Source organism: Streptopelia decaocto (genome assembly GCF_964273445.1).
Source record: "Streptopelia decaocto genome assembly, chromosome: 2".
Lineage (NCBI taxonomy): Eukaryota > Metazoa > Chordata > Aves > Columbiformes > Columbidae > Streptopelia > Streptopelia decaocto.
The window spans coordinates 23,304,897-23,323,645 of record NC_138655.1 but is presented as its reverse complement, the minus strand read 5'-3'; the positions used below and the strand labels follow the sequence as shown (position 1 = coordinate 23,323,645).

General features: G+C 37.3%; 1 protein-coding gene across 10 annotated transcripts in view; it reads left to right on the top strand.

Annotated features, from left to right (window-relative positions):
- Positions 1–18,749, top strand: part of VPS13B (vacuolar protein sorting 13 homolog B) — a 455,756-nt gene that overhangs the window by 130,615 nt on the left and 306,392 nt on the right. For 9 of the 10 annotated variants that reach the window (XM_082046868.1, XM_082046872.1, XM_082046866.1 and 6 more), the window contains 2 exons: positions 10,170–10,304; positions 11,175–11,348. The exons of the other annotated variant lie outside the window; for it this stretch is intronic. In XM_082046868.1, the coding sequence (XP_081902994.1) occupies positions 10,170–10,304; positions 11,175–11,348 (309 nt within the window). The remainder of the gene's footprint in view (positions 1–10,169; positions 10,305–11,174; positions 11,349–18,749) is intronic. 10 annotated transcript variants of the gene reach the window in all.

The following is an 18,749-nucleotide window of genomic DNA, read 5'->3' as shown; positions in this document are numbered from 1 at the left end:
TTTTCATGCCTTTCTTTCTTTCTTTTTTTTTTTTTTTGACAAAATTCAAATTCCAATATTAATTTGCATCCCTTATATATGTTGTGTTACAGGACTTGCATTTGTATTTTCTTCTTTTTGTATCTTCATAGACAGTAAGAGTTTTAACCTCTCAGAAATTAATCATACGGTGGAGAGTATCTGTTCTTTGGCCAGGGAAGATTATTTATTAGCTGTTTTGTTTTTTTTTTTTTTTTTTAAATAATGCTGACAGCATGTATATTGCTTGTTGGTTGTGCAGAGTATATGCTGTAGATTGCAGCCTGATATTATTATGGTGTTAGCATGTATGGGTTTCATGTATTCTCTGTGAAGGTGAGATCATCATCTTTAAAGGATGGTTTTAATTTGTGTTGGTGAATCAAGTGGATACTGTATTTAAGGAGGGGAAAAAAGTGCACTCATGCAGGTTGCTGTCTGCAGTCCAAATTGCTGATCAGAGAGTCTTTATACACATCGGTAATGTGCTGTGCAATATAAGCTGAAATATATTCCACAAGGGAGGAAAACGGAATAGGTTACATACGCTGTTCCTAAGTGCAATGAATATAAAACTCCATTACTCACTTTAAGCAGGTGCTTTTTATATGAGGCTTTAAAGAAATATAAAACTGCTGGTGAAATGATTGGTTTGTACAGACACGACTTAACTTCCAGTACTTTGACCAGATAAAGAGGCTAAAAATATATCTACAAACATTTCTTTAATGATTTCAAGGATTAAAGGTTAACATCCTCCTGGTGTAAGAAATGGCCATTCCAGACACTAAATGTACTGTTTCTCTTTAATTCCTCAGCAGTTGCATACTACATTTAAAAGAAAATATAAACGTTTTTGTTACACTTAGAGCATTGTGGTTTTAAGTTTACATCCTAAACAATGTGTATTTAAATTGGTGGGAGGAGCACGGTGATATCATAAAGAAATGCAGTGCGATATAGAAAACTGTAAGAATGATATTCCAGTTAGAAAAAAACCTCATCTTTATTTAAAGTGAAATCTTGTGGAAAATTACACAGGAAGGGGTAGCCTCAGATCTCTCTATTCTTTAAAGCAGTATATACTGTCTGAGAAGGAATACCATGTGGAGACTCTTTAGGATAATACTTATATACTGTATTTTAATATTTTTCCATGTGACCTCCACCATGTTTCAGTTGCCCACCCTGTCTGAATTACTGCCCTCCTGCCATTCCCTGCCCCTTTGCAGTCCATGTCCCCAGCAGCAACCTCTGGTCTCTGTCTTTTAACCACATGCCTGCTGGATTTCTTCACTTCCCAACTGAAAGATGTTAACGTTCTTTTTTGCTTCCCCCACCATCCCCAGCAACTCAGGAAATCGAACTCTTAATTATTACACTGTAGATGTTAGTTCTTTATTTTTTTATAATACTGTTACTGAACACATCTGCCCTTCTTTGGAATTTTTATAAACCTTTGTGGTTTCTTCTTAAAGAATTACTGTGTCTATAATCTAGAATCCCCAATTTGTTAAGCTTTTTGCTGGTCCATAACTGTTTTGTCCCATATGCAATTATCTTGAATTGAGCTTGTGAGAGATTTCCATCACTGGCTATTCTGTTTGACAGCGAAGAGGTGACCCGGTGTCGTGTGTGTTCCAGGGAAGCTCACAACCAGGTGTAGGCCCAGGTGAGATTCAGCATTTCTTGTCTCCTGCACAGTAGGTTAGTAATGTAGCACTTCAAGATTTGCATCTTCTCTGATTATTGAAGCTTTTTAAGGGCAAAGGAAAACAAACTCATTAGGAAACCAGGCTTTATCAGTTTCATAGTTACCAAAGAGCTTATTTAAATAGATGTATCTTAGAGAAATTAGCTCCCCAGTTGAAACAAAAGGTGGTGAGAACTGAGATGAGCTCTGGTTCCTCTAAGGCTTTGTTCTTCCATCCTGCGTTTTGCTGTCCTAGAAGGTGGTAGATATCCTTTTTCTCTAGTTGCTACATACCTTTTTACTCAGTTGTAATACGTGGGCTTTATTCCAGAGTCTAATATATACTGCAAGTTATGATGCTTAGTGTATTTGAAGATTAGGCATATGAACTGGTGCTGGACTGAACTGAAACTAGACTTAATAGAAACTTAGGATAGAAAATGCAGTTTTTTGTGATCATATTAGCATATATTAATGAGCAAAAGTGTTTTCATATACTTCACATGTTGACATTTTCCATGAGCTGTTGAGCTTATCCTCAGATAGAGCAAAACTACCATGTTTGAAAGGGATAGAAGACTTATATGACTAAGATGAAAGCAACTGATGGCGAATGCATGTTTCTAAGCGAAGGGTGTGTTACTAGGGGTGGAAACTGAAAGCTCTTTCCTCTGTTCATCTGTCTGTCTTCGTCAGGATCTTGCTTCCAATACTTCATGGTGAAAGTTTCTCAAGATCTTATTTACCTGTATCCTGGAAGCATTTGCATCCTTGTAATTTTTAGCATTTGTCTACTGACAATATGTACATATAAGGACTGACAGGATGTGCTTTCTGAGAGTTAGAAATTCAGATCCTGATAAGTTGGTGTTTTTTTTACATTTTCTCAGAAGACACAAGTTATTTTAATGCATTAACTTGGGCTTCTGCCATTTGTCTCAAATCATACAGTGGTATCTGAAATGCAGCTGTTGAATTGTGCAGAAAGGAAAATCAATCCTCTTCTTCTTTTTGAACCTCTCTTTGCAACAGCAGGACCAGGGCTGCTAAGGCCACTTTAATTCTGTGTCCTGACCAGTGTCATGTTGCCAAACCTAAAATAGTAGCTTCAATTAGGTATACTTAAAATTGGCAATGCCTAAATAGCCTGAATGTTGGCAATAATAAGGTTAATACTAAGTTGCTCAAAACTACACTTCTCACAGCAAGGTTTTAGAGCCATTTGCAATACTATACGTGTTTAAAGATGGAAGGTGGAATTCCTTCTCTAAATGTTAGCTATTTAGCTCAAAAGGAACAGCAGTCAGACTATGCGTGCATTGTGTTTCTGTACCTTACACTGAGAACCTTTCAGGATGGTTCTTGTCCTTTTGATAGGTTGTGGTAGTTGGTAGTGAGCCCGTGAATGTTTGCTGGCCGGCCCCAGTACAGGCAGTAAAGGGAGTTCTGAAGCTTTTCCCAGCTCTCTTGTATTTTTAGAAAACGTTTTGGTCATGGATTTTTTGTTTATTTTTGTGTTTTGTTTTTGTTTGTTTGTGGTGTGGGTGGGTTTGTTTGTTTGTTTTGTGGTGGTACCTGTTTAGTTCTTTCGTGAGCGTTCAAATTTGAAACATTATTTTACTGGAATAGATAATCCCTTAAAACCAATTATCAATAAAGAATTATGCAAAGGTACTTCTGACCCGCAATACCTTTAACATATTATTCCGCATGTTCTGTGATTTCTTTAGTACTGGTTTTCAGTCTTTGAGTCACAGATTTCTTCTTTAACTCTCCATTTGAAGTGGGATTTTAGAAGAATCAAGCAGCTTGTTGATAAAGGCAGTCAGGGACCTGTATGAAGGCTGTTGTGTGGAGTCTTGAAATGGGAATGTAGCAACAGGGTTTGCCAGATTTATGTGACTCATACTGTAGGTGAAATGCTGTTCTTTAGCAGGCTGGGAAATTTTTTGCAATATGTAAATATTACTGAATGGTGGTCGTACACCCGTTTTTGGGTTTAGGAAGTGAAGATGCCTTACTTAGTTTACAGGCAGTTTAAGGATTAAAATGGTTAGTTACAGAGGTTTTAATATTGATCTCCAAGGTGAAGACCAGTGTGTGACTTGCTGTGTGCTTGCCCCTGAAATCTGTCTGTGGAAACACCAAAATAACATGAGGAGATTCTTTTTTGTGCTATGTATGTGCATACGTGTGATTTTGGCAGCTTATGTTCTGATGAAGAGAATGGTCGATACTTACATCAATAAATATTTTGCCAGTGTTGCCCAAGAAGAAAGCAGTTTCACCTTCTTTAGAGAGTTTTTCTAAAGTCCGTCAATAACTGCTGTCACCCTTCTATGCATTCACTTTCCTCTGAGTACTATGGCTGAAGAGAAGATTAAAGCAGAGCTAATTTTTAGGACAGGTTTCTTATGTTTGTACTGCTCACCATACATTAGAGGCAAGACCATAATCCTGTTGTTATTGCCCTGTTAAATTTTGGGATTGGGTGGGGATGAAATAATAATTTTTTAGAATAGTAGTATGTAGACTGAAAACTGGTTCACTGTTACAAGAAAATAAAAAATTATGATAATTAGAATAGCAATAGTAATGGTAACTAGTAATGCCTAGTTAGAAAAAAAAATAGACCTGTCCTTAGACACATCATCAAAATAAGATACCTCAATTACTGTTTTGAAGAAGAAAGAAAATAGTAGCCCATGAGTGTCTGCGTTAGGGCTGCAAAATGTAGTCTGTGGACTATGGTGACGGACTCAAAATGAGGAATTGTGGGCGCAGTAAAGGCCTTTGGGAAACTTCATCAGGAATATTTAGTTTTACAACAGACAAAACTGGGAAAGTGTTTATAACCTGGCTTCTACATTTTTCAAAAAGCTCTCTATTCTTCTCTGGTTTTCCAATTAAAAAAACCTAATATCAACAACAAAAACAAACAAACAAACAAAACAAAACAACAACAACAAAACACAAAAAAAACAACCAGCCAACCACCACCACCACCAAGAAAACACAAAGGGGAGAGAAAAGGAAGAAAAGCCCAAACACAGCCCCTCCAGAACCCCCAGTGTTTTTAGGTGTTCTGTGTGGGAAGCACAGTAACCAAAGAGATGTTGAAGTTCCCATGCTGCTGCTGTTTTACTGCAATGAAGACGAGCTCACCGTCCCCCAGTGCTCTGAATGTGACAAGTAGCACTGGTGCCAGCCAGGGCTGGTCTCTGTGGCCTCTGTTATGTTTGTACTGCAAGGAGGAAAGAATTAAGTTGGGTTTTAGCTTCAAGTTCCTCAGAAGTGCCATCTGTGTAACCACGTTCAGTACAGACTTTCAGAAGTTCTCACTGAGGGCACCGCTTAAACAGGGGCTGAACACAAATGCAGGTCTCTAATGAATGAAGTGAAGTTTCTCTTATGCAACAATTTGTTTACTAGCTGTTCTGTGTTAGTCATGTAAAGCTTAAATATATGTTTCTATGAAAATAATTGGATGATTTTTCTTGATTCCAGTGAGACTTAAGCCTAAATGTTATTTCATTTAGTTAAAAGCTCCTTGCTTTTATTCATGGATTGATCTTTTACTGAGTTTGAAATCATTTTGACATGTATGTGACAGTCTTTTACTATATCGTGTTGCCAAACCAGAGTTTATTGGTACTTAATGCTTTAAATATTGAAATTTTTCCTTCTGAGGCCATAACCTAAATATGGGGAGAATACATGTGGAGCTGCTTCTAGAAGTTTTAGTCATGCCTTATTCATTTCCTACTTCATATTTTGCAGTTCTCTCTTTTATGATCTTTCTAAAGAATTATTTATTGTATTTCAGGGATTTGGCGGCACACAGACCTGACTCTTGTCCTCAGAATCAGTAACATACCTCTTCTACTGGTTTCTTGCCTTTTCTATTGATCAGTTTAGATTCTTGCCTCTTAGTTTTCCATTAACCATTGCAAATTCATCTTATTATTAATGGATTGGTGAAAGATGTATAGGCCATTGCTAAAATCACTGCTTGGGTGACTTTTTTTTAACAGGACTTAAAAGTTTTCCCTCCTGCTTGCACGTAGAATGTCACTAAATTCTGCAGGGACTTGAGAGAAGCTGTATAGATGGGTTATGTACCTGGAGAGGACCAAAGCTATGACCAAAAAAGTGAGGGGGGGGATGTGGATGCTTTAAAGTGTGGGAGAACCTTCCTCCATGATGTGATACTTCTGTGCATGTTTCTAGAACAGAATGGCTCTTTAGGCTTGGAGTTTAAAAAGTAAGTTAGTATGTACGAGGCCTAAATTGTCAAGGCGTAGTATATTTTAAGTTAGAAAACCTTGCTGCCTATTTTGGGTTCTGCAGTATGGAAAGAACAGGGGTTTAGGTCTTTGGTGATGTCTTACATTTTTTGTGTGATAGTATGATTCAGGTAAAACTGATAATATTTGATCACAAAGTATAAATGTGGTTGCATATTGAGAACATGTGATTTTTACTGCAAGTGGTTCTACAGTGGGAAAAATGTTTCCAGAACGAAAATCACACAACTAGAAAACTGTTGTTTTTATTTGGAAGCAGCCTTAGGTTATATTTAGTGGACACCAGTATATGTATCTGTCTTACTTCCTGAAGTCTTTGATTACAATGTTCCAGGTGAAAATAATAACTAAAGAAAATGTGGGGTGTACTGGAAAAGGAACATGGCTGCTCTGTTTTCCAGTTTCGACTACACTGAGCAGCAAAGTCAAGTAAATCACAGTTCTGCTTTTGAAAATGTGATTCCGGAAGAGCAAGTACAGCACAAATTCTGCTTTGTTGCTTGCACCTTGGAAATAAGCCTTTCCCATGCTTCATTTGCAGGATGTTGAATTTGGATTATGTTGCTGTTGGTAATGGTAGATTTTATTTCTCTGGCTCCTCTTTGAATTCAGGTTCAATATTTTAATTAAAATCTTGTGAAGTGTTAGTCTTCGTACTAAATTTGAGTCAATGTTTGGAGGTGTGGAGCATTTCTTATCTAGGAGTGTTAACATCTTCCTGCTCAATCAATTCCTTGAGAAGACACTGCTTCTAAAAAGTTTATAAACATTGAGTGGAGTGAAGAGAGACCCAGTCTTTGCTTGCTTAAACATTTGTTTGCTGAAATGGGTATTTAAGGAATATTTTAGCTATGTGCAACTATTGAGACTTCTGATTTATAATTATAATTAAGAAAGAGATAATAAGGGAGAATATTTGTGAAGAACTAAAGTTATAGAGATGGGAACTACAGATAATCAGAGGCACATATAGGAAACAAAGCTTCTTTCTTCTCTGTAGAGCAACTTGCCAATTTGACAAGTTTATGGGGGATGGTTCATAATTTCCAAAAATTTTCAGAGGCTGAAGAAAATTTGATATTTAACTGTACTACACCACTTTATTGTAAATGGTTCACCAAGAGTCTCTAAGTTTTGTGCACTTTAAAAAAGAGACTTGTAACTGGGCAAGGAGAATCACCATAGGTTCAGGAGACTTTTGTCCTCGTGATGAAATCTAGTTAGACGTCCTAAGTTCCTTATTGTAGGCTCTGCGTAGGATTTTAATATTTAGTAAATGGGTTTTCTGTTTATCCCTCAGTCCAGAGCTGTGAAACCTGAGCAGAATTAATTTTTCTTGTAACTTCTCCTTTATTACTGTTGTGTGCTGTGGTTATCAGGTGTTAAAACTGAGAACAGGATGATGTTGCCATTTGATCTAAAGCAACATAGAAAAAGGGAGGCCTGATTATGCTATGTTTTTGTAATAGTTTTCTATTTTCAAGTAGTTGAAAACAATTGAAGCAGTATTCATCCTATCCATTTGACAGATGTTCCAGAAAGAAATAGCTTATTACTGCTCTCAGTTACTTATTCGTATAGTTGCCAGTCATATCATTGTTAATTATATGCTGAAGACCAAGCCATTCAACTTTTCCATCTTCCCATCATGGGCCCTGACTGCTGGCTGGGTGGCAAACAGGGCACTGGCCGGTTTGAGTGTGCGTTGCTGACTGTCACACAGATGCTGATTGCTCAGGTAACAGGACAAATACATGCACATTTTCATGAATTTTATAGGAGATAAATGTCTTTGATAATGCTGCCATATCTTGCTGAAATTCCACAAGTTCAGAAGTTGCTTGGTGAGGGAGTAGGAGTGAACAGAAGCAAGTAGGGAGCACAGTCACGTGGCACTGGATAACTTGTTTTCAGATATGAAATTAAACCAAAATTCACCTTGTGCAAGTAACTTACATGGCAAGTTTTAGTCTTAATCTTAATGCAGAGAAGTTGTCCAGGGTAATGCATCTAAAAGTGGACTTAACCTTCCATAGTGAACTGAGAGAAATGCATCGGACATAACAGCTTGTATTTTGAGGTATAAGAAGAGTTGCTGAAAGATGGAAGCAGCAAGAAGCTACCGGTTTTGAGAAGATGTGAAAGATGGACATCAAATTATGAACTCATATTTGTTTTGCTTTGACTGTAATCTTAGCTGCCACTAATGATATTTTAGAATCTTTGTTTTGGAATAGGCAGAAAAGCAAACTTCCCCCCAACACAATGGCCTCTGTTTGCACAAGTTTATAGGAAGTATGAGGAGGCAGAGCCAAGACTGGGAAATGCTGGCAGATACCCTGTCCACTTGTGACAAATTCATGCAGTTATGTCTGATACCACACCTTAGACCAAAGGGGATTTTCAGCTTTAAGTGAGGCTTACCTGGCAAGGCTGGGAGCGAGGGTGTATTCACCAGACTAAAACTGGCAGCTGATCTTTCAGGCTGAGAAGCGCTGGGGTGTTGTAGCGGCAGGCACACAAACGGGTTGCAGTGAGAATTCTCTGCAGCCTTCCTGAATCACAAGCTGGGAAAGGCTGGGCGTACCTCAAACACACAAGATGGGTTATATTTTGATAAGAATGTGGAACCTACTTTCACATGACATTTTGATTTACTAAATGCTGTATCCCTTCGTATGCTGCTTCTTTCTTCCTACCTCAGAAAGTACTTTTTAATAAAAAACTGTTTTAATCTCTTACCAGAATAAAACTTAAATGTTATATATGTTAAGAAGTCTGCTTACCAAGTGACTTTATATGCACTACCAAATACCCTTCAGGAACTGGAATAGGAACAATGAACTAAGCACAATTACCAAGTTTAATCCTAAATCTCTTGTTTCCTATTTTTATTGAGGACGTTTTTTTCTTACTAGTTAACGTATGTTAAAAGTTGTACTTTGGGTTAAGTCTTTGAGTGACTGTGCAAAAAACTAATGAGTTCATTCAGTAGAGAGTATCTTAATGTATTTATAGAGAATATATTAATACATGTATTATTTTATTAATATAATATATTAAGTTTCTTTAATGCATGTAACTATCTTGAAAATATATATATATGTATTTTTTTTTCCACCTGATATTCCATAATACTTTCCTTGCCTAACTACACATTTTGGAATGAATTTTATGTTACATATGCGAGGAAACTGTTTCATAATTATACTGATGTTTGCACAATTAACAAGCTGCTTGCCAGTTTTAACTGACAAATTCCAAGTCTCTTTTGCATGAGGGGAAAAAAAGCACAACAAATGGTAACTTCTGTTAGATTTTCCTTTCTTACTTCTCACAGGTGTTGAAACGATGTCTTTCTAATTTGCAAGTAAATGGATGTATTTTTTGTGACGGGCAGCGCTGTGCAGAACAGGAGGGCTGGCTGCGCCCCGGCCCTGGGGCTGCTTTGGGGGCCGCCCTCGAGCTCTGCCCACACATCCCAGTCCCCAGTTGTCAGCTCCCGCTGCTGCCCCCGTGTTCCAGGCAGCTCTGCAGAGCGGCTGCCAGTAGCACCCGTGTCTTCCAGCTGGCGCGGTGGTTTTCTGGTGTGCGCAAGCGGGGGCTGAGGAGAGACCACCAAAACTTATTTCCACTTGTGACCTAAGGCAAGGGTCGAATTCTGGTTTCCGTTGAAAAATGGCAAGTGTGCCGTTGGCCTTTTGGGTTATTCAGCTGCGTGGATTTAATGCTTTACATCGCTACTGAGTAAGATGTTGTCTAAACGTAAGCTGAAAACACTTGGTCATTTTAAGATCCTGAAATGAAAGGATCATAATAAAAACATCAAAGAGAATAGCCGAGGTGGCTCTTGTAAAGTGTAAACAAAAATCTATGTGTGTGTATATACATAGTTATTATTCCAATTTCTAAGTGGCCTTGTGTGTTTTCCTCACAGTATCTATATATATTTTACGCATAACTGTTTGTATTAAAGTGCCCATATACAGCATTCTCTCACTTCCATTTAAAATCTGTGAATCACAACAAAACCGCTATAAGAATATCTAAGGTAGATAATTAAAGTATAATTAAGTTTAAATGCCTTGGTGAAGGAATATAAAAATATTTAAATTCAACAGGCTAGTACATTTGCAGTTTTCTTTTATTAGGTGTGAAATCTAAGAATCCCCTGCCAACTCTTGAGGGCTCAATCCAGAACGTTGAATTGAAGTACTGCGGCACATCATTGGTCAAATGTGCCTCTGGGACCGTGGGATCAATAAAAATTTGTGCCAAAGCCCCAGGTATGTGCAGCTGGACCATGTAAAACTTTATTGCCTGTATAGGAGAATTGGCCTTGCTTTTTACAAGGAGAGTTACTGAAACAAGAATTTACTCATTGTTCCTATGAATCAGAGAGGTTTTTTTGTATTCTGTTTTGGAGGTTTTTTATTATTATTGTTAAGTGTGCCAGGATGATCCATTCTGGCCCCACTATAATCAATTCTTACACACTGAAGGAAAAAAATTGTTTTGTTTTGTTTTGTTTTTTTTCTGCTAAAACAAATATTAGTCTAAAAGCACAGAATATAACTCTGGTATAACTCTGTATTTACATACTACACAGAACATTTGCATTTGGCTTTATTTGTAGAATAATTTTGATGTATGCTGTTTATTGTTTAATGTCTCATTTTCCATTAATACTACAAGTATGTATTTTGCTTGTGAAGTTTTGAAGGGCTTTGTGGATAAATAGTTTTAAAATTTCTTTAATAGAATTTTTCTTGAAGAGCATGCAGTAACTTCTCCAATCTGTGTCTATTATCACTTCATATATAAAGGCAGCTAATGTCAGGAGCATTCAATTTAGAGTTATACTAAGTTTTTAATTAATGGTGATTTTAAAAGGTAACCTTTTATGAAGTTAGGATGGAAATTAGTCTTTTAAAGATAATTTATTACTTTATTTGAAATCCTCTTGGTTGTAAAAACATTTACAAGATAACATGAAGGAAGTTGTTTAATAGTTCATATGAGATTGCTCTTTCTATTTCCTTTTCTAATTCTGTACTTGCAATGTTAATAGCTGCTCTCTTTGGACTAGTGAATGTTTGTGTTGACAATTTATCTTCTTACAGTGAAAGCTCTAAGGAGTCTAATCTTTATCTTAGGTGATGGTGGAAAAGAGAAGCTAATTCCTTTAATTCAAGGTCCTTCTGACACCAGAGACTTACACAGCAGTAAATGGCTCAATGAGAGCAGAAAACCAGAATCTCTCTTAGCTCCAGATTTGGTAGCCTTTACAATCCAAATTCCACAGTATATGGACTACTGCCATAATTCTGGTAAGTGCAAAACTCTTGTTAAGCTGATATCACGTTACACTTTTCCTATCCAATGTAGTTTTCAAAAGAGAGGCTTGATATAAAATGTGCCAAATGCTGAAGTAACTTTTTCACATACTGCACACATTATAACTTTACTTTTGCTCACTGTGAGACACAAACTAGAAGCAGCATTTTGATGCGTGTCGTCTTCAATAAGGAACGCTTCACTGACTTTGATTGCCTTTTATTTATATAAAGTCTTTTGCAAACATTTGGGGGGCAGGATCCATGTTGAAAATATTAGTTTTATTCTTTCTTCCCTTTATCTGATAAGTTGACCATCTTATAAGGAAGTTGACATACTGAATTTGAAATGGTTCATATGAATTTGCAGTGTAGCTTATAATTAAATTAAGAATTATTTTAATCATAATATTGGTAATAATCATTTAACCCTGGCTGGCAACTAAGCACCACACAGCTGCTCGCTCACTCTGCCCTGGTGAGATGGGGGAGAGAATCAAAAAAGTGAGAAAACTCATGGGTTGACATGAAGACAGTTTAACAAGTAAAGCAAAGGCTGCATACGCAAGCGAGGCAAAACAAAACAAGGGATTCATTCACCACTTCCCATGAGCAGGCAGGTGTTCAGCCGTCCCCAGGAAATCCGGGCTCCATCACATGCAGTGGTTACTTGGGAAGACAAACGCCATCTCTCTGAATGTCTCCCACTTCCTTCTTCTTCTCCCAGTTTTATATACTGATCATGATGTCATATGGTGTGGAATGTCCTGTGGTCAGTTGGGGTCAGCTGTCCCAGCTGTGCCCCCTCCCAGCCTTTCGTGCACCCCCAGCCTGCTCGCTGGTGGGGTGAAGAGCAGAAAAGGCCTTGACTCTGTGCAAGCCCTGCTCAGCAGTAACTAAAACATCCCTGTGTTATCAACACTTTTTTCATCACAAATCCAAAAACTCGCCCTGTAGTAACTAATATGGAAAAACTTAACTCTATCACAGCCAAAACCAGCACAATAATAAAAAAGTGATTTTTAAAATGCTGCAGAGCACACGTTTGACACCATCAAACCTGGTTTTGTGGTGAATTTAAATGAGAAACAAGTTAATATTTTCAGAGAGTTGCTTGGACAAATTTAAGGGTGTTGACTTTGTAGGCATAAATACTCTTACCTGACATTCTTATGGTTTCTGTGGGCTTTAAACAAAACATTGGTCTGTTTTAAGCTACACTGACAGTTTTGAAAAGTAGTTTAAAATGATTGTAATATAGCTTGTGAAATACACATGGATCTAGGCTTTGCTGTCACTGTGGTGCATTTTAAAAATCATGCTTCTGTGTTTTCAAAAGTTTATCCTGTTGCCATGCTAAGAGTGGGGTTACACGGGAAAAAAAGAAAACAACCCTAAAAAGCATATAGTTTAAGGAAAGCAAAATAATTAGTTGACCCCAATATTATGACACACAAAAGTAAACTGAAAAGTCTGCTTTTTTCTCTATTTATGTGTAATGGTTGTTTAATGTCATTAATCTGAAAAGTAACAGTATTACCATCTTTGTAATTTTTATGTACATATGTAAGCAACATTTGATTCTCATGCAAAGTAAATATTTGTAAGCACTGTGCACTCCAGCAATTGTTAGGTTGTTGGTTTTTTTCAGTAACTGTACTTGCATGTTTCTTGGAGCGCGTCATCTTGGAAACGTGTTTTTATAACAAAAGTCTTAAGTTCCTGCCCCTAAAACATTGCTGAAAAGGAATTAATGATTCAACAGTTTCTTAATTACTCAGATCTTTTTTGTTAAATAAGGGAAAGTCTGTTGCACCTGTTGTCTCACTGTAGTAGCTTTTAAATGTTCATAGTAATGTTTATCACTATTATAGATTGTGGTATTTTCTGATTTTTGTCTTATAATATTAATTACATTTGAAGTGAGCTATGCATACTTACCTCTACTATAGAATTATTGCTTTTGTTACAGGTCACGCTGACATACATTTTAGCTCATCAGTATCACAGATCCTCCAATTAAACAGTAGAGAGTATTTGGTAGGTTGTGACAGGAGTTCCCTATGAGAATGAAGGCACAAACAAATGAAGTGCTGGCCAGACTCATCTGCAGGGACTCTGAGAGGCAGAAAATTGGTTTGTAATAACCTGTTTTGTAAATGAATAGAGATGTATTTAAAATGCTAAGATTTTAGAACTGAAAATTTACTGGGTACTTCACTCATCCCCTGGTGCCTCAGGGAAGTTGCCTTGATTCCCTGTGCTGGGTGGCAGTCGCTGACCTGCTCAGCTTCCAGCTCCACTTCCCCAGCTCTGGAAGGTGCCACCTGGGACTGATGATAAATGAGAGGGAAACGCTGAGTGATGCCTTAAAGTTTGGTCCCAGGAAACATGAAGAATAGTGTGCTGCAAATGACGTGGTGGTGTTTTTTCCATGCGTGTGGTTTTTGTGTTTTTTGTTTTTTGTTTTTTTTTAATATAAATTAACCTAGAAAACAATGTTTAAATTATCTCGGGTTCTATATGAAGGATGAGGGATTTAATTAAAGCTTTCACTTTCAAATACTTGCTGAAGGAACTGAGGCAATTTAATATAGGAGATAAGGCTGTCCTTTTCATTGCAACTGTGAAAACTGCATGGAGAGAAAATATGAAGTGATTTGAGAGCATAAAAATGCTTTTGCTGTCAGTTGCAGTCACTTCTGGGAATTATGAAAGCTCTACCGGATAATTTGACAGCAAATTCAGCTTATGCCTTGGGGGAATCAAAGGGTTATTTAAAGCTGTACTGCTGCAGATGATTGTGCAGAACTGAAGTTGTGCTTTTTAAGCAATTTATCCAAATAATGTTAAACAGGATGTTCTGGAACAGGAATTGGGACTATAGAGAAGAGTGAAGAGAGTGGTGTAACCTGCTTGTAGAAAGAATGAAGAAAGCTGTACAGGAGAGATGAGAAAAATCATATAGAATTGTCTGGTGTTATCAGATTGTTTGAGATAAGGCTGAGGTTGGACAAGTTGGCTATTTTACAAAGTACGTAACACCGATAACTGTACAGCTGGTACTCTCAAAGTACACACATGATTTCTCAAAAGAGCTCAGGAGGACAGCAGTTCCAGCTTGGTGGGATTGGATTAGTTGTCACACAGCACTTGGATAAACTCAGTTTAGTTCTCCCCATATACAAGGATTCAGAAAGCTTTGCTGTCACACAGTGTGATGGGGAGATGAGTGCGGTGGAGGTGGACAAGCGGCAACTTAGCCGCTTTGTTAAGAAGAGAATAATATAATATTTTTTTGTGTGTAAAACCAAGAGAAGTGATTGCAGGGGAATTTCTGGGTACTTTGGAAGAATCTTGGAACACAATACAATGCCTATGCAAGTGACTTGTAAATGTTTTTTTGGTATATATAAAAATTAGTGAAGGAAGAGTTAACGAATTAATTCATTATGCATCTGTGAAGTTGAATGGAAAATAACTTGGTCTAAAATCCCAGCAATTGTTTGGATATAAAATGCCGAGGAGGAGGTTGTGCAAATGGCGTGAGGTTCTTCAATAAATCAGGGCGTATTTACCCAGAGAACAGGTAGGTAGGGGATCTTTTCTTCACCCTGTCGAGTCAGCAACTGTCTGCTGTCTTGTACCACTCAAATCGCATGGTTTGGGGTGACCAGGACAGTTGTGCAGCTTATTTTTATTGCTTGTCTGTAGGTGGCCCTGCGAAGATTGAGGGTGTATTTACAATTTGAGTGATAAAGCATTTTACACTAGGATTTTATTTCTTGCTATTTCACTAGTTGCTACTGAGAAGAAGAGACAAAAAATGCGGCTTTAGTAGCAGCACACTGCATTGAGTATAGCCAGCAAAGGAAAAATACTCTATAAAATGTAACTGCAAAAGGGGCAGCTTTATAAATGTGTGTTGTATAGCATATGCAGGCAAAGTAAGTATTATGTAAGACAAGTGCATATACCAATGATTACTTAGCAAGTGTTTTACTGTTTGGTGCACAAAGTGTCATTAGCGCAGTGGGAAACTGATCCACCTATGGCAGAGGAATTATTTAGGGACAAATAATAGAAATATGATTTAGTTAATCCTTAAATACAAGTCTGTGTGGTGGTGCTTTTAATTTGGGGTACTTAGGTCGTATGAAAAACTGCCCCAGGTTATCATAGTGCCTAGTTGTAACAAACAGTGGATATGCTCTCCAGCCTTTATCTAAACCGCAGTGTATAAAATAAATACAAGAGAGATTATTCCATTACCCCAGGGCTTGGGAAGGTCTTCTTACTGCTTCTTGGAAATAACTTCAGCTTTATTAACCTTCTGTGCAAGCTGCAGGCCCTGTTTGTTTCACCTGGCCTGTGAGAGAAATAGGGAGATTTCAAAAAGAATGCTGGTGTTAGTATTTAATTATGAGCAGCTGTTGAATAGATGAGGTGAGCTGATTAAGCACTGTTTGGTTTGCCATATTCAATAATTGGGAGTGTGTGCACAGCCGGTGTATGGAGAGCTTTATTGCATATAAATCAAGAGTAGCTAAAATAAAAAATATAATTAATAAAGTTTGCTTTGAGATCAGCTTAAATATTCAGTAATGCAGCAGTGAAATAAGGGCCTAAACAAAAGTACCTGTATTAATATCAGGCTCATGTGTGGTAAATTGATACACCCAGTGGAGCAAAGTAAGAGGCTTCTCTAGTTTGCGAAAGCTGCATGAAGGCTGAAAAGCACATATTCAACCTTATGAAAGTTGGCTATTTCTCATTTAAGTGTTATTTGTTTTAAACTTCCAAAGATTTTTGGATTCTTTTTCTGCACTGTGAATATTTTGTAAGTTCACTACATTCTGCCCCCCTAGCCCCTGGAGAAAAAAATGTGTACAGTGAAAATATTTCTAAGACTGAAGAAATTGTATCTTTAAACATGAAAAAAGTGTCAAATGTTGTACCAGCAGGAATATTATTTTTTTTCCTATCATAAACCAGCGGATTTTATCTGTTAGAACTTATTTAAAAAGAGGCAAGAGATTTTACATATGTTTGTTTTTATGCACCCAACTCCCCTTTTCTTGCAGTTAAAAAAGCCTGTTGTTGACATATTTTTCAATTTAAGTTTGAGTGCTCATACTGGGGATGCTGCAAAGTCTGGAGTTTAAAGCTGCAACTATGAGATTTTGAAAGTTCTTGTCTCGGTTTTAAGTGCTTGTGCTACTAGCACAAAAAAGAAAGTAAAGTAAAACCACCTTGTAAAAGAGAATTTGTAAACTAATTCAAAGTATTTTGGAAAGTTTTGACACAGTGAATGTGTAAAAACACTTAATATGTTGGAATAATTAAAGACAATTCACATTAGTGGTTTGGGCATAAATGTGTAAAAATTATACCCATCTATCTTATTACATTTCCTTTTCTCTCCCCGAGGATTTCACTATGTACTTTATCTGTAATTGTTGCCAGTTTTCTATCAAGTTCCCACTGGGCTTCTGGTGCAAAAAATCTTATCCTCTCGATGACAGAGCTTGCCTGAATGATTTCATGCTCTTAGCATTTTTGTTCACGGGAATTAGGGGCAGAATGTAGCTGCAGCTGAACATAGCATCTCTTTTTGTAATTTTGAAGTTTAGGCTCTGTTATTGGAACTAAATGAAGAGATGCAGGTGTTCTCCAGTTCAAGTCCTTTGGGATTTTTTGATGGTAGATGCTTGAAAAGAAAATGCATGTGTTTCCAGAGTCAAACAGCAGCTGTGGACAAGGATTTATGTTTTTCTCAGAACTTTGGGATTTCAAAATGTTACATTTAATCACATGCACAGAAAGGAGAGCAAATGTTAAAGATGTTACATATAAAACTAGGGGACTGATCTTTTTACCATACCAACTAGTTGTGGGAATAGAGGAACAAAGTGATCTTTAATCTTAATATGAACACTTTCAAAAGGATTATGATAGTTGCCAGGACTCTGGTCTTTTGAGAACTGTGCTCTTGCAGCGCACAACATTTATAACCTCTTAATTGCTTTTAGAATCTGGCATATTCTCATATATTGCCTTGGAAAAATATGAAAGCTAATAGTATAAATTACTGAAAACGCAGTATTCCTGTAGTCTCATGTTGGAGTAGGGTGAACTTAAATTCAGATGAGTATACATTTTTAGAAGAACATTTCTAGTAATGTCCAATTTTCAAAATTGGATTAAAAATAGCAGTTCAACTGCCTGAACTGTGAGGCTAAATTTAGAAGTTTTCTGAATTACAGCATTTGTGGGCAGAAGTATTTTGTGGTGATACAATTTCTCCCTTGTTTTCTCTCTTTGTGATTTTGAAATTACTTGATTGCAGTAAAGAAAATTTCTGATATCTTATTTTTATCGCTAGTTCAAGTGTCTGCAGCAGGCGGTGATACTACAGAGCGGTTCAGGATGGGAGGGTGGTGTGGTAAAGTTTGCTGATAACTGTTTGAGAAAGTGGAAGCCTCTTTTCAAATGCATATAATTTTGTACATTCACCAGCCTGTGTGTGCTCCATCTTTCCCCATTACCTTCACAGCTCAATATGTTGTGCAATACAGCCAGGTTAAGTATCATGTATTTTTCTTGACCTGAATCACCTCTGTATCTGTTCTCTTACAGAGATACAGCACTTATTACGTTTTCTCAGAGGAAGCAAATTTGTCCTTGAGCACAGACTGTTACTCTGCTGGCTGGAGTTATACATTTCATGTCCATGGGACTAGCACCAGGGTGGGACATACTATACTACATTAACTAGATTAGCATTATTTCCAGTGGGTTGCATAACTCTGGCAACTGGCAGTAAGTTCTGGTTATAGAAAGGTAATTGTGCAATTCAGGAATAAGGCAGTTTGTTCAACTTTCCAGTAATTCTACAAACTCTCTTGAGGGAAGAGGTGTTTTAATCTCTCTGCTTACATTGCATTCAGTTTCTCTCAATATGCCATAAATCCTTCAGCAATACATGTAGCCTAGAATTCTGAAATGGTGACTAAATAGGATTCTGAGTTTTGTAAAATGATACCTGAAAAACTGATATTTAAAAAAAAAACAGGCAAGCTGTACTCTGTTGTATCATTGTTAGGAAGGCAGCCTGTATACTTAAGTTCCCTGAATATACTTCTGTTTCTCTTTCAAGCCGGACTTTGAGCTGCACTGTTCAGCTGCACTATGCAAGTCAACAGAGTAATATCTTTAGCCAAAGCAGTGCTTTTGCTTTTTTCCCATTTCCTGTTCTTAATTGTATCACTTCAGAATTTGGTAATATGGCAAAATAAGAATAAAACTTGGAGGGGGAAGATGGGGACTCAGCTCCAAATAGCAGGAGCCTGAGACATTGCACTGGGAAATCTGTTGAGCGAGGGAGTCGGAAAG